Raw genomic sequence first — 25298 nt, 5'->3', positions numbered from 1 at the left:
GATGGACACAACACAATGCCTTTATTTTTTTTATGTGATGCTGAGGATTGAACCCAGGTCCCACCCTGCTAGACCAGGGCTCTACCGCTGAGCCACAATCCCAGCCCCAAGACTCTGTCTTAAAATAAGAAATAAAAAGGGCTGGGGATATGGCTCAGTTGTAAAGCACCCCTGAGTTCAATCTCCAGTACCAAAAACAAAAAAACAAAAACAAAAAAGAAGAAGGAAAAAAAAAGAAAGAAAAAATACAAGAAAAAATGTTTCCTCCCCAACAACAGGAAAAATTATTTTAGTAAAAGTGGAGTGTCATGAAGGAATGGGGAAATGATTACTGGAGCGAGGATCAAAGAAATAAACAAATATTTGCTTATACTGGAAAAGGTTTTTCCTGAAGGATTTAAATATTGTACTTTAAGGAAAGTCTCTAAAACAAAGCTACCCTGTCCCCGCTGTGCGGAGCATAAGGAATAGAGACTCCAAGCAGAGGACAAGGTCCTGAAAGAAGACAAGGCCCGAGGAACTGGGAAGAGGAAGGTGGATCAGGAGCTACAAAGACAGAGGCGGGAAGAAGTTTATTTTGCTGCAATCTTCTCCAAGGTCCCCCATAATCCCTGCCCTTTGGGTGCTTAGAATCCTAGAAAGCCCCTGGGGGTGAGGGGGGGACTGGGGGTCGGGACCTCCCACCTTTTCCTGCCCTCCCTTGGGTGGGTGTGAGCTCGCTCCCTGCAGGTGGCTCCTGCACCCAGCTTCACCCCTGATCTATTTCTGCTCCCCTCCTTCCCGCGTCCCGCCCTGTGTTCCCTCCAGCCCTCTGTTCTAGTTTCACTGCTGTGTGGACGGCCCTTCCTCCAGGTTTCACCCTCAGAGGGGGCACACCATTCTGCAAGCCTAACCACCCCTCGCCTGCCCACCACCTCTGAGCTGCCCTGTTCGGCTCGCTCTCAAACGCCTCGTGCCTCCAACTGAGCCTGTTTTATCCTCATCTAATTGCAGCCTTCCTACTTTTTTTTAATATTTATTTTTTATTTGGACACAACGTCTTTATTTTATACTTACGTGGTGCTGAGGATCGAACCCAGTGCCCCACGCGTGCCAGGCGAGCGCTCTACCTCTGAGCCCCAGCCCCAGACTCCCCTCCTCATTAGCTCTCTGACATTTACAGCCATCCACGATCAATGGTGTGGTCGGTTCACACCAACAGAACCTGTGTTTTGCAGGGCTAGTCTCGGTTGGTTCATGGGCATTTTCACCTGGTTCTTAGGGTTAGGGTTGTCTGTGCCCTGCCTGTCGCTCTGCTCAGGCCAGCAGCTGGGCCAGGCTGGCAGGCTCCCTTGGGTCTCTTTCTGGCCTTTGGGGCCTCCCTTCTCCGCACCCCCATTCCAGTTTCCCCTCTTCCTTGAGGCTTACCCTCTACATCTATCTTCACATTTGTCTTCACCCTCCCAGGGCCCAGGAAGCCAGATTTAAAGATAGGTAGATAGTGTAATTAGTTAGGTGCCAGGGTTCTGTTCTCGTGACTAAAAGGCTCAGGGGTCACTCCAGTTGAACTGGGCTGACTGGGCTGCACGAAATAACCACACAAGAGACACAAATACCTTTTCCTTTGGGGTCGCTGTGACAGCTCCTCTGACCGTAAGGGTCCGCAGAAAGAGAGAGAATGAGAGCATGCGCTGAGCCCTTTTATTGAGGAGAAGTTATTTAAATGAGGCAAGGGGTCAGGTTTCAGGGGGCTGAGTCTATCTTCATGATGTCCACTGTCAGCAGGTTGACTGACACCTGGGTAGGCCACACCCAAGGGCACAGTAAGAGAAGGGGACACACACAAGGCACTTCCATGGAAGATTCTATCCTAAACAGGGCAAGGGGTTAGATTACAAAGGAACAGGTGAGTGTAGCTTCACCCATGGGGCTGTAGCAAGACACACCCATGCACGAGACAAAGATCCTGGAACCCAAGAAGGGTGGGGAAAGCGCTGCCACATTTCTGTGATTGAGCGCCTCAACACCCAGCCAGGGAGTTACCTAGTCACGTGTGAGGTTGGTCTCCCACAGTTAGGTAAATCGGTCTAATATTGAGTAAAATCGAAAATGAAGGCCATGTTGAGAATGGAGTCCTGGAAAAGCAGAACAACTCTTGGAATGTTAATGTCCCCAAGGCTCATCCCAAAGAAATGTTAACGAAACAGCTCCCAGCAAATTTAGAGATGCTAATCCAAAAGTCCTTCCTGCCCGGATTACTCCTTTGGCCCACCTATGCCCCACCCTTTGGGCCTTCCCACCTTCATTCCATCAATGAAAGATAACAGAACAAAGGACTGGAATGCGACAGGAATGTGGGAAAGCTGAATGTAGACCTTAGCTATTAGAAGGGGAACACATTCCACCTTCCACGGATTCCACCTCTTGGGTCCCCTTCTTTCTCCAGGGATAAGTCTTTTCTGCTCTCCTTTAATAAAGCATCTACTTTCCACTCTAAACTTGCCTCGGCGTGCTTCTCTGGTGTTATACTTCAGCATTGGGGAAGTAAGGACTCCTCATCGGTAAACAGTGGTAACACCCACGTGCCACTCATTGACAACCAGGACAATGTCACTGTGCCCACATTTATGCTCCTATACATTTGTGCATTCTTGCCTCCAGTAACAGGTCCCTTGAGTCTGGTCAGTCCCACCCTCCCCAAGCACAAGGTTTAGGATCAAGCCCAGTGAGAGGTGGGAGGTTCTGAATCCCAAACCTGACACCCTTGATGAGGCCACAAGACTCTTCATGACTCAGTTTTCTTATCTTTTCCTGCTTTGCTCAGGAAAAGGTAAGATGAGGACCCTTGGGCTACCAGTAGAACCTTGGTTTTAAAACAATCACCTTCACATAATACCTGTGTGATCTTTGTTAAATTTCTTCATTTCTCTGTACTTCATTACTCCTACATAGAAAAAGAGGTTAAACTAGCTCCAAATGTGGTCTCCAGGGTTTCCAGGATACTTTTAGGGGATGAATGAAGTCAAACTCTTCCCATAACAACATTCATAGCTATTTCCCATTTTCCATCCTCACTCTCTTGAGTATACAGTGGAATTTTCCAGAAACGATATGACACTGCTCTAATAATAACTTGCAACGGGTCTGTTATTTTTAAACGAATTAATACATTGTATTTTCCTTCTGTTTTTTGCAGTACTGGGGTTGGAACAAGGACACTTTACCACTGAGTACATGCCTATCGCTTTGTACTTTTTAATTTTTGACACAAGGTCTCACTAAATTGCTGAGGCTGGCCTCAAATTTGTGAGGGTCCTGCCTCAGCCTCCCTGAAATTACAAGCATGAGTGACAGCACCGGGCTGAATTAACACATTTTAAACTTTGTTTCATTTTGTTACAAACAAATATCTAGGGCTGGGGATGTGGCTCAAGTGGTAGCACGCTGGCCTCGCACACGTCAGGCACTGGGTTCGATCCTCGGCACCACATAAAAATAAATAAGTGAAATAAAGGCATGCTGTCCACCTACAACTAAAAAATATTAAAAAAGCAAATATCCATCTATATCCACGTATCTTACATAAACAAAAGCTCTTTAAGGTTCTAATAAATTTTAAGTGTAAAGGAGTTCTGAGACCAAAAAGTCTGAGAACCACTAAACAAAAACATTTTCTAGATCTTTCAGGTCATTCATTCATTCAACAAACAACGGTGGCACTTTCAGACATAGAGTCTAAGGTGTTGATGATACCCGCAGTCCCTGCTCTGATAAGAGTTTACATTTGGCAACGAAGAGACAAATTAGCAAGGTAGTTTGTAAGAGCTGCAAGTTTAACAGCCGCACGGAGCAGGACAGGGGCCCCGCACTATCTGCTGCCTGCTCTGAGGTCACGCTCTAAAGCGTAAGGCGCCGGGTTTCAGCAGGGGTCGTCCCGAGGCCTCCAGACCCTGGGAAGCCGAGAACGGGGAGGCGGGGCCACAGTCCCCGCCCCGGCGCTGGCGCAGGGTGACGTCACCAGGCCGCGCCAGCCAATCGCGGGCCGCGCCAGTGTGGGCTCCGCCGTAGCCCGCGGCCTCCGGGCGGCGCTATGGCCCGTCGGGCGGCCCCACAGAGCCGCCATAGCCGCCCGCTTCCTTTAACCCAACGTCCTCGCCGCCGGCTCCGCGCCTCCGCCATGGCCGATGTGGAAGACAGCGAAGAGCCCTGCGCCTTGTCATCCCACTCCGGGAGCGCAGGCTCCAAGTCGGGGAGCGACAAAATGTTCTCGCTCAAGAAGTGGAACGCGGTGGCCATGTGGAGCTGGGACGTGGAGTGCGATACGTGCGCCATCTGCAGGGTCCAGGTGATGGGTAAGTGCTGCACGAGAAGCCGGGGCGGCGGGACGGCCTCCGCGGGCTGAGCGCGGCGCGGGCGGGGAGCGGCGGGGTCGCCCTGCCGGCGCGGGGACGTGGGCCACGCCCAGGCCGCTGGCGCCCTGCGCCGCGATCGGGGGCCAGCGGGGTGGTCTTTCGCGCCAGCGCGGGGGCTGGTGTTCTGCGCCGAGGAACCGAACCAGGTAATTGCAGGTGGCGGTGGGTGTGACCCAGAAAATTAAACTGGGAGGACTTCTTGACGTGCGGGCCAGCCCCTGTTCTGAAAGCAGAGTGCAGCGGGACAGGGCGGAGGCCGCGTCCGGCTGTGCACTGAGGGTCTCATCACGCGCGAAGCGATGCTCGGGAGTCACGTCCACACAGACACCTTCAGTTCAGGAAAGAAAGTATACACACGGACGGTGCATTTCCTGATTCCTTGCTGCTGCTGCTGCGCTAGTTTTTAAATCAGGATTGATTCAAGACCCAGGCAGATAGACCTCGCTTATTTGAAGTGTGGGTAAAGAATATTTGAATTGCATGGGAATTGAAAAACATGAACCCTTTATTGCCGGCTGCGGCGGTGCAGGCCTGTAATCCCACAAGTCGGAAGTCAGGCTGGAGGATCCCAAGTTAGAGACCTCCCTAGGCAATTTAGTGAGACCCTGTCTCAAAATAAATACAAAGGAGGAGGATGTATCTCAGTGGTAAATTGCCCCAGGGTCCAACCCCCAGTACCAAAACCAAAAACCTTTTATTCAGAAACAAAACTTCATCTCCATCTAGCCTCCTTTCCATAGTAGGATGTCATTTCCTAGGGAAGATATTGTCCTGCTCTACCATGCCCATATGGAGACCTCTCTTATACAAATATGTCTTCTTTTTATATTTTGAGTAAAAAATATTGCACCAAATGAAACATTTCAGAACAATCTCTTTGAGCTTTATAGGTTTCTGTTTTGAATCTCAAGACAGCTGTTATTTAAATGGATTTAAAATAACTATGAGACTATCTTCAGTGGTGAATGATAATGTTTTTTGAAGGTGTATGGAGAAAATTTACTGTTCTTTAGTTTGAAAACGTAGTGGCTTGCTCAGAAAAATAAGCGAATTGGAGAAAGTAAAGTGAATTGTGCATCCTTGTTGGGGAATGAGACTTTGAACCTACTACAATTGAGAGAGCTCCCAGCTTACGTTCTCTTCTGCCTTTCATTCCTAAGGACCTGTTTCCAAGATTTACAACATGGGATTCAAGTATTTTTTTTTTTTTTTTTACTTTTGTAAGACCTTGATAGTGGATGTGATCCACTTATTTTGCATATTAAACTATTTTATTTGCATGCAGTACAGCCATCCACAAAGCTAGAATAATAATTTCCAGTTTGGGAGGTATTTTTAACTTATCCAGAAGACTTGACCTTTTGTTCTTTTGCAGGACAAGTTTTACTAAAAATTTTATACCCTAAATTTCCTGTATTCTGGAAAAAGCTAAACTTGCTAGGCAAGCACACCACCACCACTGAGCTACATCCCCAGGTCCCAAACTTCCTTTTAATATCTTTCTAGTTTTAAAAGAACATCCCTAAAGAGGCATTTCAAAAGGATCTCTCTCTTAGGGAGCTATTTTCTCCCCAAAAGTGGGGGGAGGGTTAGTAAGTAGAAATCCAGAACCTAAGATATGATTGAGATTTTGCAACAAATAAACTTTACTGGGATACTCACAAGTAGGTCAGAGTGTGGGCTATGTGTGACTCAGGTTCATAATTAACTTTCTAATTATAGCAAATGTTCTGCTTCTCCAAGATTTATTGAGAATATTTACAACAACTGTACTTTGGGTTCAGGAAAGTATCCTGGACTAGACCTTTATATTTTGTTTATGAGATGTTTGTGGCCACTTGATGGTCAGGTGACAGCAGAAGGAATTTTTTTTTCTGACTTCCTAGTCCTTAGTCCTTAGCATCATTTTAAAAGGTGTTAACTGTTATACTCCTTAGAAATGTGCTATTTTAAGTATCAGGATCATTATTAAAATAATTTTTTATTTTACTTGAAACTTTAAGAATTCATGTAGATTTGGTCAACTTTTTAGAGTAATTCTTAAATCTATAAGCATGTTTCTAGATTGTGCAACAAGAACCCCCATATTCCTATATCCTTAATAGTTGGAATTTATCTCACATGCCTAAATGGTGTCCTATATCTTAACCATTTAGGCATGTGAGATAAATTATTATCTTTGTCACACCTTTCTAGGGTGGGTAACTCTCTTGTCCTTGGGTTGTAGCCCCTCCCTGATTCTGGAAGGAGCTGATGGCACAGGGAGTAAGGACTGATGGGATAGGGGAATAGGTTTGCCAGCACAGCCCAGTTGTGAAAGTCAGAGTAACCCTTCATGGTGTATGTTCACGTGGTCATGTCACAGAGCCTTTTGGAGTCTTATTTTCCTGATTTGTGAAACAGGCACTGGGATCACCAATTCTAATATTCTTAAAATTCAGTGGTTACACAGAACTCAAGCCTGGTAGGATTGCAGGGTAGCATGGCTTTCCTGACACATCAGGATCCCTGTGCTCCTGGGTGCTTTTTATTTGTTAGTGAGCTCTTTAAGACACAGCCATGTTCTTTTTTGTGTCCCCAGTGCATAAGTCCTTGCTCAGAGGAGATGCTAGTAATTACAGAATTGAAGGGCTCCCCAGGAGGCAGTGGTTGTTTTTCATCCACACTGGAGAGGCCAGGGCGCTGGTGTTTTTTTAAGGGTAAGAGCATGTGGAGAGGAGCAGACGGATGTCTGAGCATAAACTAGCAGAAGAAGAAAAGCAGGCTCCAGCTCCACTGTTTCTATTTTTACAGAATTATTTTTCTATATTTATTCTGTAAACTGGTTTGTTGTTGTTGATGATGTTGTTGATTTGAACTTCCTTTTACCCATCTTGGACTCCTTCCTCTTCCAGCTAATGTAGTACCTTTTTCATCAAGCAGATAGTACTACAGATAGGTTTTGAAAACTTAAGTACATCCTTTAGGTTCCCATTTCTAGTATTTACTCCGAAATAATTTATTAAGATACTTTGCTACCTGTAAGGAAATATCTGTAAAGGGAGCATTTTCTTCGAACAGAGTGTTTAACGTTACCTCCTATCTACTTATTTGGGCTGTAAAGCTCTCACAGGTGGGTATCTCCTCTCTTACCTATAAATAGTCATGGAATGATTGCTTTTTTACAGGAGAGAGAATTGAGGCTCATCTGAAGTTCATAATTGGTCCAGGGCGACAGAACTAGTAAATGCCGCTGAGGCGGGACTTGATGCTAGATCTGCCCAGTTGCCAAACCCTTGTTTTCCCTCCTCTGCCTCACCCCTCTTCATCAGTCTTGTTCACCACCGTTCTGACCTATTAGAAACATAGAAAATCACTTATTTTAAAGAAACTTACAAGTGTCATAGGGAAGAAAGAAAAAAGTTATTTTTTAAGTGTCAGTAAGTATGGAGGACTTAAGAAAATCTGTTTATGAAAGAAGTTTTAATTTTTTGTAGGTTATGTAGTCATGTAGTTAAAAATTTAAGAAGTTATGCTGAAAACTCCTTCCCATTCTATCCACTCCTATAAACTTTATAATTGGTGTCTTGGGTATCCATTTAGATTTTTATATATATATGTGTGTGTGTGTGTGTGTGTGTGTATACACATATGGAAATACATATATATATACACACACATACATATATGTATGTATATATGTGTTTCCATATATATGTGTGTGTGTATATAAGGAAATACCAATATATAGGCATGGCTTGTTAAAAATGCTGTCTTAAAAAATAAACTACCCTCCCACTGCATGTGAGTGCACAGTAATTTGTACTATAGAGGTGTGTGGTACATTTTCCTCTAGTGGTGCTGTCAAGACTTCTTTTCATCAGAGCTTGTAAAAATAATCCTTAACCCTTGTGAAATTGCTCCTGGTCATAAGTAAATTAGTAGGACACCTTGTGCTTTATTCCTCTTTAAATACTTATAATCAGATGAGAAGCTAAGTATGAATCTTATCCTCATCTGCAACCTTTAGGGCTTTTATTTCATTTTGAAGTATCTGGGTTTTAAAAATTACATTCTGAGCATCAGAGTGAAAAATTGCTATTTGTTTACTTTTAGATGCCTGTCTTAGATGTCAAGCTGAAAACAAACAAGAAGATTGTGTTGGTATGTTGTAATTTCTTTCTCTTGCTTTTTAAACTAAGGGTTTTTTCTCAGTCGGGGTGTTTGAATTTGCTATTAAGATTGACTTTATTAATGTAAAAAAATAAACTGTAAAGCAGTGAGCCATTATTAATATAAAATGTGTTGGTTCTTAAAAGGCCTTAAGGGAATTAATCTGTAAGTTACTCCTTTATTGCTCTAATTAAGAATTGGTTATATAATTTCAAATATAGTCATGGTAAACATCTTGGTAATCAAAAAGAAATAATGATCTCCTTTTAATAGAACTATAAAATAAGGAATTTCTCAAATATCATTTGAATTTTGACTCTAAGTCAGTTTTGGTTCTAATAAGGCATTTCTGTTTTCAATTCTTTTAAGGTGCACTAATTAACTTTTTAACTAAGGTAGGAGTTAGAAACCTCAGATGCTAGTGGTAGGTTTCCATGGTGCAGTTGTTCACAGCCTGGTAGATCTTGCTGTCAAGTCAGGTTTGTTTGTGTGTGTTGTGTTTTGTTTTTAGAATGTAGTTTGTATGTTGAAATCTATTATCTTTATAGTCTTAGACTACAAAAATTGTCTTAGTCTAACAATTTTAAGCAATTCAAAAGTTTTTATGTCCTGGTTCTTAGGGTGATTTTTTAAAATGTTTATAGAATTTCCTAGAATAAGCTTTGTGCTTGTTGGCATGGCTTACCTTCTGAATCTTAATAGTAATGGTTGATGCAGTTTTGATCAAGTTTTGTTTTTTCCTTCTAAAAAGCTTAGAATGGGGCTGGGGCAAGGGCTGTAGCTCAATGGCAGAGCGCTTGTCTAGCATGTGTGAGGCATTGGGTTCTATGTTTAGCACCACATAAAAATAAACAAATAAAATAAAGGCATGCTGTCCATACACAATTAACGCCACACCCCCCCAATTTTTTTTTAATTAAAAAAAAAAAGAAGCTTAGAATGTTTTTCCTCCCTGCTTCCCACCCTCTCAGCCGGTTTTCATAAAAAGTTTTTTTTGTTGTTGTTTTTTCTTTTTCTCTGTTTCTTCCATATTACCTTGTGCTGTTGTTATATAACTCAGTGGGTCAAGCAAGGGACAAATGAAGCCCACGTTTGATATTGCATTATTGTGGGTGCTGTCTTTGTTTAAATTTTTTCTTTTATGCAGTTTGTTTTAAAAAATTAATTAATATTAATTAGAACTTGTTAAGGCTGGCCTCTTTTATCACAGAGAGACTCCTCTCCAGCCAGCTACTTTGATTCATTGTCACATGAGGGATTGCACAGCTTCTGGATGACTTAACAGTTCATCACTTCTAGGAAACAACTCAGTAGATGGATAACTGTTAGTGCTTGGAGGAGTGTCTCTGCCTTATGATGGCCACCTATGAACTGAAAATTCTTTTTTTTTTTTTTAGAGTGAGAGAATTTTTTAATATTTAGTTTTTAGTTTTCAGCAGACACAACATCTTTGTATGTGGTGCTGAGGATTGAATCCGGGCCGCACACATGCCAGGCGAGCACGCTACCGCTTGAGCCACATCCCCAGTCCCTGAAAACTCTTAAAACGCATTCTGTCTTGGTAAATAAAAACCAGGAGGACATTTTTCAATAAAGCCCAAAAGATCTCTAAGGTCAGTGCATGGCCGAGAAGGTCTGAGATCTAAAGAAGATTCAAGTCCTAATCTCCTGACTTTCTTCAAGAAGAGATCATGTGGAGCTCTTTAGGAACTGGTGGTCATCACCTCACTCGTAGATTCTCAAAACAGGGATGGAACATTCCCCCAGACACAGTGACTTATTTCTTAAATGTCATTTACACATGTAAATTTGTATATTTTTATAGATAGAAAAAATATTTTGACCAGTCATCTTTATTCAGGATTATGAACCATGACTTTGATTCATAATATAAAATAAGCTATAATTTTTAGCTTAGTAATTTAGATTGAAATGTGTCATGTTGTCTGCTCTTTTTCTTTTCTTTCAGTGGTTTGGGGAGAGTGTAATCATTCCTTCCACAATTGCTGCATGTCCCTGTGGGTGAAACAGAACAATCGCTGCCCTCTCTGCCAGCAGGACTGGGTGGTCCAAAGAATCGGCAAGTGAGAGCAGTAGAAGGCTTTCTTGGTTCGCAGCCCTGGTAGATTTGCTGTCAGGTGCCCAGTGAAGGCTAGAACACTCCAGGGAACTAATTCTTCAGATAGGAGTCGCTGAATCTGTGGTTCTTTGGGACTCATCAAAGGCATGGTTTAGCATTTCGACAGTTTTAATTTTCAAGATTCTCTACAATTAAGAAAATAATTTATTAAAGATGGTCTTTCCTACCTCTGTGGTATGTGTCACACACGCTGCTTTTAAAAGTGCTAAAAAGGAGAGAATTCCAGGTGGAATGAAATTTATAATTTACCTATCTGTATACAAGGAACTGTGGAAACAGTTCCATTCACAGGAGAGCTTTTTGCATGCTTCTGGTTGATCAGTTAAAAAGAGAGAGAATGTTATAGTGACAAATAAAGTGCAGTTTAAAACCTCTTATCCTCAATTTGTTACTAATATTTTTATGGGAAGAAGGGACAATTCATGACATCTTTATTTGATATAATGATAATTTTGATTTTGGACCAGGGTAAATAAAATCTTTCAGGCAAATGGAATTTTAATTGCCTTTGAAGTTATTCTCTTATCTTTGACTCATCAAGAAAACCAGAATCTATATTTATCTCAGTTAAATCATTGAGTGTTAAAGGACAGAGCTATTTTCTAGTCCAGGTCAGATTATGTTGTTATTGTGCATTTTAGACAAAGTACTAATGAGGGGGAACTATTTACCAGTGCAGCATTGGATTAAAAAAGTTAATCACACAGTGTTTTAATAAATTATTTATTCTGTTTACTTTGAGTTGTTGCAATTTTGTGTATAGCCTTAAACTTAATAAACTTACTTATGTAAATAATTTGAAAAAAATTCATGCACTCTTTTGTCAGTAAAACTTAGTTTACTACCTAGAAACATAAGTAATTTTGTGTATAGCCTTAAACTAATTTAGTCAAAATAAATAATTTGAAAAAAATTCATGCACTCTTTTATTTGTCAGGAAAACTTATAGTTTACTACCTAGAAACATAAGTAATTTTGTGTATAGCCTTAAACTAATTTAGTCAAAATAAATAATTTGAAAAAAAAATTCATGCACTCTTTTATAGTTTACTACCTAGAAACAGTTCAAGAAAATAATTAAAATATTTACTTCACATCTGCAGATTCTAAGGGATGTGAATACATTAAAAATGTTTTTAAAATGTAATGATTAGGATAAAAAATAGAATTTTGCATGTTTTCATATTGGCTACTTTTTATTAATCCAATGTCTTTGAAAATTTTTACTTATGTATTTTTTCAGAAATTTCAAGCTACTGAAAAAAATTACCCAAATCTGGCCATTTAAATGTGCAGTGAACTATTTTAGTAGCTGTTTAACATTTTTCAAAGACTTCTTCCATAATAATGTGAACTAGATACTTGCCTGTGCTGTGGAGAGGGAAGTAGTGTAAGTGTTGTTACCCAGGTCAGTGTGACAATATGTAAATGAAATCTGGAGGATGGTGGAAATAAGTTGATATTCCACACAGCAGAACTACAGTCCAACTACTTAACAAAGCGCTGTTTATACTATACATCAGCTTCTGAGGGCAGAGAGGAGGAGGAGGGCCTGGGACAAAGCTGCTGTGATCCTCCCCATCCTGGGATGATATCAGCTCATCTGCATAGCCATCTTGAAGTTTGGTACATATTGTTCATCAGAAAGAACATGCTATGACATTTAATTGTGGGTTCTAACACAAAAGCTGAGCGTTGAACAGGTTATTTCATTCTATTTGATTAAACAATGTCATTATTTAATTGCATATTTGGAAACTTCAATTAATTGAGCTTTAAAATCGCAAAAAAAGGGGGGGGGAGTTAGCGTTTAAGTTCAGATCATTGTAAATAGTTTTCTATCAAATCAGTAAATGTTAAGAAAGTCACATGGAAAATTTGTCTGATTTTCCTCATGTGGGACTCTTACATTGCAGGACACCTAACTACCCTGGCTCCTGCCACTAAATACCCATGGTTCCATCTATATCTGTGCCATCTCAAAACCCACATGTAAAACATCCAATGTCGAGGTAGTATTGGTGTCTTGCCTAGCATGTCCAAGGCCCTGGGTTTATTCCCTAACAGACACACACACAAGTCTGAAATTGTTTTAATTGAAATTATCAGAAAAACAATTTTTAAAAAGTGTTCTCTAGGCAATTAATGGAGGCTGGGCATGATGGCTAAGGACCGTAATCCCAGCTACTTGGGAATCTGAGGCAAGAAGATCACAAATTCCAGGCCAGCCTAGGTAATTTGCCAAATTAGGGAAATAATTAAAATTTAAATTAGGGAAATAGAAAAGACTGGAGGTGTAGCTCAGTAGTAGAGCACTTGCCCAGCATGCACGAGGCCCTGGATTCCATCTTCATCACCACAAGAAAAAAAGACATCTGATAAAATAATTAAAAAAAAAAATATATATATATATATATATATATGGTTTTTAAAGTCATTGCCAAGGACTAATTTTGGATAATGGACATTGTATATTCTGAAACAAAGAAAAGTCAGTGTTCAGTAAGCCCTTGTTTGAAAAATAAAAGAAGATATAGTGTAAATTTGGAAATAAGGAAAATTGGAATTAAAGTACAGATATATTTAAATTTTAAGCTACTTTATAAACATTCAAATGGTATAGTAAAATACATGAAAATGTTTACATGGGAAGTTCCTCTTTACCATATTTCTAGCTTTCCTTGATACTCAACTGCTGAGACTCTAGAGCCAGGCTATGACTTTGGGTAAGTTACTTCACTACCCCAAACCTCAGTTTCTTCACATGCAGTATATTTAATTCTTACCTCACTATACTGTTCTGAGGATTGAGAACCAAGTGGATAAAGGGAACAGTGTCTGGCAGGTGGTAGGTAAGTGCCACTGTTACTGTTTCAATTTCTTCCATTTTGGAAGCTTCTTTAATGGAAGTGTTACTTTCAAAACAGTGTGCTTTCAGGGCTGGGGTTGTGGCTCAGTGGTGGAGCCTACACCTAGCATGTGTGAGGCGCTGGGTTCAATCCTCAGCACCAACCACCTAAAAACAAATAAAATGAATGTATTGTGTCAGAACAGTGTGTTTTCAGTCATGGGGTAAAGCACTCCTGGCTGTCCTCAATAAAAAATTGATAAGAAAAAGATTCAACATACATTGCCTGAGGCACTCTGAGTTTTGGTGAAGGATGGTAATGAGGCCATCATGACTCACCTGTTATAAACCTAAAATTAAAATCAGTATAACAAGTCAACATGATTTCCAGATTTTACATTAAAAGTTTTTGTAAATGGGGCTGGGGCTGGGGCTGTAACTCAGTGGTAGAGGGGTTGCCTAGCATGTGTGAGGCACTGGGTTCATTTCTCAGCACTCATCTAAATAAATAAAGGTTAATTGACAACTAAAATATATGTTTTTGTAAATGTTGAACTCTTGATTTTAATTTTAGGTTTTTCATCTTTGTAGACATTTTCTTGGATTCATACAGATGTGAAGGGTACATTTTTTGAAATTTTGATTTTGAAATATCCATATATTGTGGAAAATTGACCCTTTTCCCACAAATCTTCGTTTTCATAGCTCTTGAGAGCAAGAGTAAGTTCTACAATCATTCTGCCTTTTTTTTTTTTTTTTTGAGGGGGGTGTCCGTTTGTGTGTGTGTGTGTGTGTGTGTGTCTTATTTCTATATGCTTGATAAACCTGAGTTCACGATGAGAACAGAATCTGCTTGTCCTTGATTGGCTGCAAGCTAGCATTTGCTGGGGTGGGTGATATAGCAGTGACTGAAATCTTGTCAACCCAGCTTGGAGTCTTGGCTCCGTCAATAACTAGCTGTGTGATCTTACACAAATTCTTAACTTCTCTATGCCTCTTCCCTCGACTAAAATAGATTTATTTAACCTCATGGAGTTGTTGTGAAGATTAAATGAATGCATTGTAACTGCTGAAGCAGCCTGAAGCATGTATGTAAACACTCAATAAACATTAGCCATTATTACATCACTACTGTCACTGCTCATCTTTTGCAGAATTGTGTCAGGTGGTAGACCTGGAGGCACAGTGCTTGTACAGGCTGCAACAAGAAGCCTTTCTTGTGTGTCTTCTGAAAGCCTATTTGTTTGATTTAAATGTATAGGGTATGTAGATACCCCATAGCATTTCTGGGGAGTGGCAGGGTGTCCTTGAAATAACTGTTCACATTGCTTTTAGTTCCTTCCCTTCCTCCTTTCTGTTCATCTCTGTTCCACATTCCCTTCACATTTGCCTGGTCATAACCTTCTACGTAAGAAAAGAATTGCGGGGGTGGGGGGGCGGTTCTCACTGACAAAAAGACCCTATTAAAATGAAGAAGATAAGATAATCATTTCCATGGGTAAAGAAGGGTAAAGATCTGTACATTCCAATAGTGAAGCCAGTAGCCACCTATAGCTATTAAATTTCAATTTGAATTCATGAAAATTAAAATTCAGTTTCTTGGTTATACTAGCCATAATGCAATGCTCCACAGTCAGGTGTGGGTAGCAGCTTCCATATTGGATATTAACTGATCATTGAAGAAAGTTCGGTTGGTCAGTGCTACTATAGATCATCTATTGATAAGGTCCTATTCTATCCCAACTTAGGAATCATGGAATCCTCAGTTATACCTGTTTAAGTCTTTGAGCCTCCATTCAAAAGAAAGATTATCTCTGGAGAGTAGAATGTTGAGCATGAGCCTTACTTTACTATTTAAATCTTTAAGAAAGAATTATACATTATTAAAGCTGTAGCTGGCCAATTCATTGCACCTGGGGGGTGGGGGAATGAACCAAATTACAAAACCCCAAATTACATGAAACATCTCACTATTAACTTAAAAAAAAGATTATTGACAGATTGTTATTGTTGGTGTAGTATGGTTTTGTAAGAATTTCTTAACTCTTCAAAGTGACTTGATAGTTCATAAACTTGTGCAGCTGCTAATGTGTCTGATAAATTTATAGTCATGATTCTCAACCAGGGATGATTTCACCTCACAGAACATCTGACAGTATCTGGAGACCTCTTTGGTGGTTGTACTTGAGCATGGAGCTGCTACTGGGATCTAGGAAAAAAAAAAAAAAAAAAAACGCTGACCTTCCTATTGTGCACACACAACCCAACAAGACTTGTTGGGCCCCAAATATCAATAACCCTAATAAGTAATAATTTACATACACTTTTATGCTTTTGAGAAGTTAGAATTTCCTCTTAGAAACTTGCTAAAAACGGTCAATAAAAATAATCAAACTTGTGTAGCACTCTCTATGTCAGATTGTCTTCTAAGAGTTTTTGTATATTAACTCATTTAATTCTCTATTTGTTGTTGTTTGGCTTTTTAAGAATGTATTTTTAATTACAAAAGTAATAGGAACACATTGCAGAAAACTTTATTTTAAACGAGAAAGGAGAGGGGCTAGGGCTGGGGCTCAGTGGTAGAGCATTTGCCTGGCATGTGTGAGGCACTGGGTTCAATTCTCAGCACCACATATAATAAATAAAATAAAGGTCTATCAACAACTAAAAAATATATTAAAATAAATGAGAAAGGAGAGGAATGGGGGAAGAATGTAAAGGAAGTGAGGAATAAAAACAATAGATATAAGTCAGTAAAGAACACATTCTAATCATCCATTGTTAAACTGAAAATTCCAGATGATATGTGACAGTCTTGATTCTATCCCTTTTGTTATTTAAAGTATACCATTTACTTATTTTTTGAGAAATAAGGACATGTATTTACCTATCATGTAGTATTTACTACATAATTAGACTATTATCATCCTTGACATAATTAAAATTTTTCTAGTATTATCTAATACCCAGCTATATTCAAATTTCCCCAATTCTCCCCAACAAATGTCCTTTATAGCTTAAACCAGAATCAAATGCTGCATTTGACTATGATGTCTCAAATTTTTTAAGAAATTTTATTAGCGAATAACAATTACATGGTATAGTGGGATTCACTGTGACATAGTCACACTCATAATAAAATTTGATCAGTTTTGTTCTCTAGTACCTCCCCTTGCCTCCCTCTCTTTCCTCCCCTAGTCCCCTTCTGTTCTGCTGGTCTCCCTTCTGTCTTCACAAGATCCCTTTTTTCCACATGAGACTAGATACACGACCTTTCACTCTTGGCTTTGAACTTTTGATCCTCCTGCCTCAGGCTCCAGAGCCGCTGGGATTATAGGCATGGGCCACCGCATCTAGCCAGACCCTACACTTTTCCAAGTCTGGCTTATTTCTCTTAACACGATGCTCCCCATTTCCATTCATTTCCTGCAAAAGACATAAAACTCCTTTGTATGTGTAGATCACATTTTTTTTTTTTTTATCCATTTATCTCTTGACACACACCTGGACTGGTTCCATAGTTTGGGTATTGTGAATTGTGCTGCAATAATCAGGGGTAAAGTATGCTGATTTTAATTCTTTTTTTGGGGGGGGTAATGTTCAAACTTTGTCCCCAATTTTTTTCATTGGTGCTTTATAATTGTACAAGGTAACACCATCTTATTGTTTTCTGTGTGTGCTGTCATTCATGATCTAAAGGCAAATGTTGATTCGCTGAAAGGGGAGTCTGTTTATGTTAAAATAAGAACATATGAAGAGATCATTGGCAAAAAAATATCCGGTACATTTTTTCATAAATGCTAGAACTATTGGAGTAGGTTATTCCTAGCATTTATCAATTTTTTGTGTGTTTGCTTGTTTGGTACTGAGGATGGAAGCCACAGCCTCACACATTTCAGGCAAGCATTTTACCACTGAGCCACATCCCCAGCCTCCAGTGTTTTCTAATTTGGTTTCTAGAATAGAACATGTTAAAAATGTTAAACATTCTTTGAAAACTAATATGTCTGAGTTAAAGCCAGGCTCAACAGAGAGATAATGGCTCAAAATATAAATGGTTAATTTCATGTTTAGTGTGGCATCTTCTTTTAAACACTGGTGAATTGGTGGCACATATCTGAACACCTGACTGTAGTGACCTGGGCAGGCAGGAGCTTTCTAGTCTCACATGACAAGCCCAGGACTGGCCCAGTGGGTCACAGTGCCATCAGGAGCCAGGCTCTCTGCTTCCTGCACGAAGGCTCATTCTTGTGCCTTCTCCCTCTGGTGCCGAGGTGACCACTGTCTTCCAGGCAAGCTTCATTTTCACATTCTTGGGGAAAAGTGAAGGGCCAGAGGATTTTCATTTTCTTCACCACAACTTTGCCTTTGCCTGTGCCTTGGGAGGTCTGCCCTCCCCATGTCTAGTCTGTCTCACTGGATCTCCTGTAGGTGCAAAGGAAAAGCAGAGGTGAAGCTTTTGGCTTTGCAACCAGAGGAAAGAAAAGGGAGAGAGTAACTGGGAATGGAATTTTAATAAATCGACCTATATTATCTGCCACATCAGCATTTGTAAATAACTTAGGAACAGGAGATAGTAATTCTTCTTCTTCCATCTCTCCCCAAAATCCAGCTGTTCAAATTAAGCTTGTTGAGAATATGGCCCTCTTCACTGATTCTGTTTTTTACTAGAGAAGCTAAATGTTGTGCAGACAGTGAGTCAGCAATGGTAGAAAGAAAATACTTGGGATAATAAACTTAGTGGCAGTGCTTCCCAGAGCATGCACAGCACCCCCACCATCCCCACTACCTATCTGCTAATGCTTTTTTTTTTTTTTTTTTTTTTTGCTACTGGGGATTAAACCCAAGCCCTCAATCATGCTAGGAAAGCATTCTACCACTGAGTTACATCCCAGCCCTTTTTATTTTTTATTTTGAGACAGGATTTCACTAAATTGCTCAGTGGGCCTTGAACTTGGATGCCTTGGCCTCCCTCACTGTCTAAACAACGTTTAACTTTTCTATTAAAGAACGTGATCAGTGAACAGGTCTATATTCTCAACAAGCTTAATTTGAAAAGTTGGATATTGGGGGTTGGTGGAAGAGAAAAAGGAGAAGGAGAAACAAAAGATACTTCACAGAAGACCTACATATAGGCAGTTAAGAAAAGGTACCCAATATTCCTCATTAGGAAATCACAATAAAACACCAGTATACATCCCCTAGAAAAGCTCAAGTTAGAAAGACTGTTAACATTAAGTCTTGGTGAAGAGGTAGAGGAACTGGAACTCTTCATCTATTGCTAGTGGGAATGCAAAATGGAATACCAACTTTGGAAAACTGTAAGGCAGTATTTTTTAAAAATTTTCTATATTTTTTATTGATGTATTATAGTTGTACACAATGATAGGATTTGTTGTTACATATTAATACATACACACAATATAACAATAGAATTTGGCCAGTATAACTTTCCAGTACTTCTCCTTTCCTTCCCCTCCTCCTTTCCCCTGGTATCTTTGCTGTACTCTACTGATCTTTCCATTTTCATAAAATTCCCCCCCTTACCTTTCTTTTCCTTTTTCTTCTCTAGTTCTCACATATGAGAGAAAACATGAGACCCTTTGCTTAATATAATTGCTCAAGTTCCATTCATTTTCCTGAAAAAGATGTAATTTGATTTCTCTTTATGGCTCAATAAAACTCCATTGAGGGGCTGGGGATGTGGCTCAAGAGGTAGCATACTCACCTGGCATGCGTGCGGCCTGGGTTCGATCCTCAGCACCACATACAAACAAAGATGTTGTGTCTGCCGAAAACTGAAAAATAAATATTAAAATTCTCTCTCTCTCTCTCTTAAAAAAAAAAAAAAACTCCATTGAGTATGTGTACCACATTTTCTTTAATCATTCACCAGTTGATGGACACCTAGGCTGTTGCATAATTTAGCTATTGTCAATTGTGCTGCTATAAACATGGATATGCATACATTACTATAGTGTGCTGACTTTATTTCTTCAAGATAAATACCAAGGAGTGGTATAGCTAGGTCATATGGTAGCTCCACTTCTACTTTTTTGAGGAGCCTTCATACTGATTTCCACAGTGGTTGTACTAATTTATAACTCTATCAACAGTATAAACGTGTTCCTCTGGGGGGGAAAAAAAAAGAACGAACGAAAGAAAGAAAAAAGAAAAGAAAATTTAGTTGTAGATGGACACAATACCTTTATTTTATTTATTTATCTTTATGTGGTGCTGAAGATCAAACCCAGGGCCTCACAGTGCTAAGCAAGCACTCTGCCACTGAACTACAATGCCAGCTCCCAAAAGTGTTCCTTCTTCTCCACACCCTCTCCAGCATCATTGTTGTTTGTATTTTTGATGACTGCCATGCTGACTGGAGTGAGGTGAAATCTCAGTGTAGTTTTGATTTGCATTTCCCTAATTCCTAATGATGTTGAACATTTTTTCTTTTTCTTTTTTTGGTATCAGGGCACTCGACCACTGAGCCACATCCCCAGCCCTATTTTGTATTTTATTTAGAGATAGGGTGTCACTGAGTGGCTGAAAGCCTCTCTTCTGCTGAGGCTGGCTTTGAACTCAATCCTCTTGCTTCAGCCTCCAGAGCCGCTAGAATTACAGGCATGCACCACCATGCCTAGCCATCTTTTCATATATAATGGCTATTTCTATTCTTTTGAGAATTCTGTTTAGTTTGTTTACCCATTTATTAATTGGGTTATTTGTGGGATATATTTGTGGGTTTTTTGTTTTGTTTTGTTTTTTGGGTGTTGATTTTGGTTTTGTTTTTTTAGTTGTAGTTGGACACAATATCTTTATTTTATTTATTTATATATGGTGCCGAGGATTGAACCTAGTGACTCACATTTGACTCACATGTGCCAGGCAAGTGCTCTACCACTGAGTTACAACCCCAGCCCTGGTGTATATTTTTTTGAGTTCTTAATATATTCTGTGTTACTCCTCTCTCAGAAGAGTAGTCAGTAAAGATTTTCTCCCATTCTGTAGATTCAATCTTCCCATTTTTAATCATTTTATTTGCTGTATAGAAGTTTTTTGATTGATGCCATCCCATTTGTTAAATCTTGGCATTATTTCCTGAGCTTTAGGGGTCCTATTGAGAAAGTCATTGCCTGTGCCTATACACCAGAGTGTTAATTCTATATTTTCTTCTAGGACTTGCATAATTTCTCATCTAATTCCTCAATCTTTTGATTCACTTTGAGTTTACTTTTGTGCAGGGTGAGAAGCAAGAGTCTAGCTTCATTCTTTTACAAACGAATAACCAGTTTTCCCAGCACCATTTGTTTAAAAGGCTGTCTTTTCTCTGATGTTTGGTTTTGGCACCTTTGTCAAGGATCAGATGATTGTGTGGATTTGTCTCTGGGTCTTCTCTTCTGTGACATTGGGCTAGGTGTCTGTTTTTATGCCAGCACCATGCAGTTTCTGTTTCTCCGGCTCTATAGTACAATCTGAAGTCAGGAATTGTGATGCCTCCAGCATTGCTTTTTTGGCTTAGAATTGCTTTGGCTACTCTGGGTCTTTTATTCTTCCAAATAAAATTTAGAACTGTTTTTTCTAGTTCTGTGAAGCATGTCATTGGTATTTTGATGGGGGTTGCATTGGATCTGTAGGTCACTTTTGGTAATATGGCCATTTTAACCATATTACTCTGCCTATCCATGAACATGGGAGGTCTTTCCACCTTCTTGTGTCTTCTTCAATTTTTTTCTTCAATTTTCTATGGTTTTCATTATAGAAATCTTTTTGCCTCCTTGGTTAGATGTATTCCTAGGTGGGATTTTTGGGGTTTTTTAATTGAGTTTTTAAAAATAAACGACAGTGGAATGCATTACAATTCTTTTTTTTTTTTTTTTTTTTGAGAGAGAGAGAGAGAATTTTTTAATATTTATTTTTTTAGTTCTCGGTGGACACAACATCTTTGTTTGTATGTGGTGCTGAGGATCGAACCCGGGCCACATGCATGCCAGGCGAGTGCGCTACCGCTTGAGCCACATCCCCAGCCCGCATTACAATTCTTATTACACATATAGAGCACAATTTTTCCTGTCTCTGGTTGTATATAAAGTATGTTGACACCAATTAGTGTCTTCATACATGTACTTTGGATAATGATATCTGTCACATTCCACCATCCTTGCTAAACCTCTGCCCTTTGTTTTTTGTTGTTGTTTGAAACTGTTTTGAATGGGGTTGTTTTCCTGATTTTTTTTTTCTTTTTTTAGTTGTCAATGGACCTTTATTTCATTTATTTATATGGAGTGCTGAGAATCAAACCCAGTGCCTCACACATGCTAGGCAAGCACTCTACCACTGAGCCACCAACCCAGCCCCTGTTTGCCTGAATTCTTTCTCAGCAGATTCATTATTGGTATCTAGGAAAGCTAATGATGTTTATAGGTTGGTTTTGTAACCTGCTCCCTTGCTGAATTTCTTAGCTCTAGCAGGCTTTCAGCGGAACTTCTTGGTGGAACTTTTCGAAATGTAGGATCATATCATCTGCAAACAGTGATAATTTGACTTCTTCCTTTCCTATTTTTATCCCTTTTATTTCCTTGTCCTGTCTTAATTGCTCTGACTAGAATTTCCAGTCCTATATTTAATAGGAGTAGTGAGAGTGGACATCCTGTCTTATTCCAGATTTTAAAGGAACTGCTTTCAGTTTTTCCTCATTCATTGTGTTGTTGGCTTTGGGTTTTTGTACATACCCTTTATGGTGTTGAGGTAGGTTCCTTCCATCCCTAGTTTCTTCCGTGTTTTTGTCATGAATAAGTGCTGAATTTAGCCTTTCTGTACATCTACTGAGGAGGCTAAGTGATCCTCATCCTTAATTCTATTTATGTGATGAATTACACTTATTGATTTGCATATGTTAAGCCTTTCTGACATCCCTGGGATAAAATCAACTTGATTGCCAGGTACAGTAGGGCACACCTATAATCCCAGCAATTTGGGAGGCTGAGACAGGAGGATCCCAAGTTTAAAGCCAGTCTCAGCAACTTAGCAATACCCTAAGCAGCTTATCAAGACTCTGCCTACCTCAGAATAAAAAATTTAAAAAAGGGATGGGGAATGTGGCTCAGTGGTTAAATGTTCCTGAGTTCAACCCCTGATCAAAAAAAAAAAAAAAAATTGATCGTGATGTAAAAATTTCCTAATATGTTGTTGAATATGATCTGCTAACATTTTATTAAGAATTTTTGCGGGCTGGGGATGTGGCTCAAGCGGTAGCGCGCTCGCCTGGCATGCGTGCGGCCCGGGTTCGATTCTCAGCACCACATACAAACAAAGATGTTGTGTCCGCCAAATACTAAAAAATAAATGTTGAAATTCTCTCTCTCTCTACCTCTCTCTCACTCTCTCTTTAAAAAAAAAAAAAAAAAAAAAAAAAAAAGAATTTTTGCATCTGAGGTCATCAGGGATATTGGTCTGTAATATTCTTTCCTTGATGTGTCCATAAGGCAGTATTTTTAAAATTTAATATACACAAATTCAGGGCTGGAGTTGTGGCTCAGATGTAGGGCACTCACATAGCATGTGCGAGGCCCTGGATCAATCCTCAGCACCACATAAAAATAAATAAAAAAATAAAGGTATAAAAAATATAGTTACATCTTTAAAAATACACACACACACACACACACATACACATTCTATGATACAGCAATTCCATCTCTATGCATTTGCCCAAGAGCAATGAAAATATGTGTCCACCAAAAGACATAAAAGAATACTCACAGCTGATTTTTTTCATATTCATATTTGAAATAATAGTCCAGGACTGGAAACAACCCACTTGTCAATCAGTAGAATAGGGTTCTATTAATAGAATAGAACACTACTCAGAAGTTGTTTTTTTTTTTTTTTTTTTTAAAGGAACAAACTATTGATACAGGCTGCCACATGAATGAATCTCAAAACACTATGCTGAGCAAAAGAATCCAGGCACAGGGTAGAACTTACCTGTGTGGCTCTGTTTGTATGAAGTTCAAGAACAGACAAACTACCCTACTGTGTAGACTGCCTCATGGACTGGGAGGGGCACAAGAAAGCTTTCAGATTTGATACAAATGTCATCTGTTTTGATTTGGGTGACGGTGGCATGAGTGAGTTTCATTTGTCGAAACTCATCAATCTGTACATTTAAGATCTGTTCGTTTTACTCTATAGGAAATAAACTTTTTTTTTTTAATGAGAGAAATGGCTATGACTATTTAAGATCATAACCCACACCTTTTACATGTGCCACTAAATGGAAAATACAAGAAGAGGCATTAACGGTGTTCCGTTTGTCTCCTTGTTCAACTCTTCAAGAATGCACTCAAATCAAAATAATTGTGTTTCCCATCTTGTTCTGGCCCCCCGTGGAGGTAATCTGAGAAAGCATGGAGTTCATTAAAGGCACTACGCTTTCAAGAAGTTTATCAAAATGCAGAAGAAATAAGAAATGGAAGAGGTGCATTTTTTAAGGAAAAATATTTTCTTTGTGCCATATGTCCTCTAGAATATTTTTCATGGTTTTAAGTATACAGAATCTTGGAGATACCGAATTATAAATTGGGAATTTTGGTGTATTCTAAAATCCCTCCCTGAACTCTGAACTCTCATTTTTCTAAGAACATACTTTGTTCTTAAGGATTTAAAAAAAGAGAGAGGCTTGGGTCCTTCTCATACCTTATACTTAAATGGCCCTCAACGGCCCTGAGACTGTAGCACTGGATTTCTGTGGGACAGTGTGTCCAGAACTGAGAGGTCTTGTGATGTGTTCACCCTAATAAAACCTAGAGGTGCTGGGGGGTGCTCAAGTCCACCACACCCTGCTATTAAGTCCTCAAGATTGATGCAAAGTCAAAGGAACTGCTTTGAAGTTCTTGCTGAGGTCTCCACCCTCAGCTCCAAAACCTACCACCTAACCAAGGATGTGCCCAGGTCCTCCCATTTCAGATCAGACCAACCTTCCGCCAGCTCCACCATCGTGGATCAAGGCAGAAGGGGCCCAAGTCCTCTGCACAAGACCTCCCCCAGCTCCAGCAGCAGCAGCAGAGGGGGCACTGCCCGGTCCTGTGCATGGCAAGGCCTGCGCCTCTTGTGCCCTCAACATTCAGGATCTGACCACCACCTCTGCTTTGACCTCAGCAATCTCATCCCACTAGTTAGCCAGAAATCTAGCTTTCCCGATGTTCTCACATCCTCTTAAATATAATTTGAAGCAGTTCCGGACATTTCCTTTTATTCCTCCCTCACTCAACCCTCCCTGACTTCTGAAATGCTTCCTCTGTGCCTTCTGACATTTACACCCACAAGATGTTCACCATCCTCATCCTTCTCTTTCTTCCCACTAAAACCTGATTCTCTCTGAGGACACTGCTTCCTCTGTGACCCTCCTGCTCACCCCACACGACTGGACTTGGTGAGGTGCAAGACGGGATTCCTTGGTTGCTGCTCTCCCTCCACACACACCCAGCTTGGAATCTCATGCCACTGGACTCCAACACTCACGGCATCGTGTGTCCCCAGGCTCACTCCTCTGCACTCTTTGGAGATGCCAGCTCCTGGCTCTCCATCGCTGTTCGTTTGGTAATTCTTGGTTATCTTAACACCCACGTGGATGATGCTTCTCATACCCTGGCTTCTCAATCCACTGACCTCATTTCCTCAGAGCTCTTCTGCTGCACCTGGGCTGCCACTTAACACGGAGGTCATCCCCTGAGCAAAACTCCTTGAAAGAGTAGCTTCCTGGAGC

General features: G+C 40.1%; 1 protein-coding gene across 2 annotated transcripts; it reads left to right on the top strand.

The window, feature by feature from the left end:
- The first annotated feature begins 4033 nt into the window (after positions 1-4033).
- Positions 4034-11479, top strand: Rnf7 (ring finger protein 7). 2 transcript variants are annotated; one of them, XM_046431951.2, is made up of 3 exons: positions 4034-4324; positions 8487-8534; positions 10513-10569. In XM_046431951.2, the coding sequence occupies exons 1-3, from the start codon at positions 4070-4072 to the stop codon at positions 10567-10569; spliced, it is 360 nt and encodes a 119-aa protein (XP_046287907.1). In that variant the 5' UTR covers positions 4034-4069. The 2 variants fall into 2 exon arrangements, with proteins under 2 accessions (XP_046287907.1, XP_046287906.1); XM_046431950.2 differs by having other exon boundaries at positions 4047-4331; positions 10513-11479.
- The last annotated feature ends 13819 nt before the right edge of the window (positions 11480-25298 follow it).

The sequence above is a fragment of the Marmota monax genome, unplaced genomic scaffold (assembly GCF_021218885.2).
Source record: "Marmota monax isolate L192 unplaced genomic scaffold, Marmota_monax_Labrador192_F-V1.1 WCK01_AAM20220418_F8-fsc00022, whole genome shotgun sequence".
Taxonomy (NCBI): domain Eukaryota; kingdom Metazoa; phylum Chordata; class Mammalia; order Rodentia; family Sciuridae; genus Marmota; species Marmota monax.
This window is presented reverse-complemented; position numbering and strand designations above follow the sequence as displayed.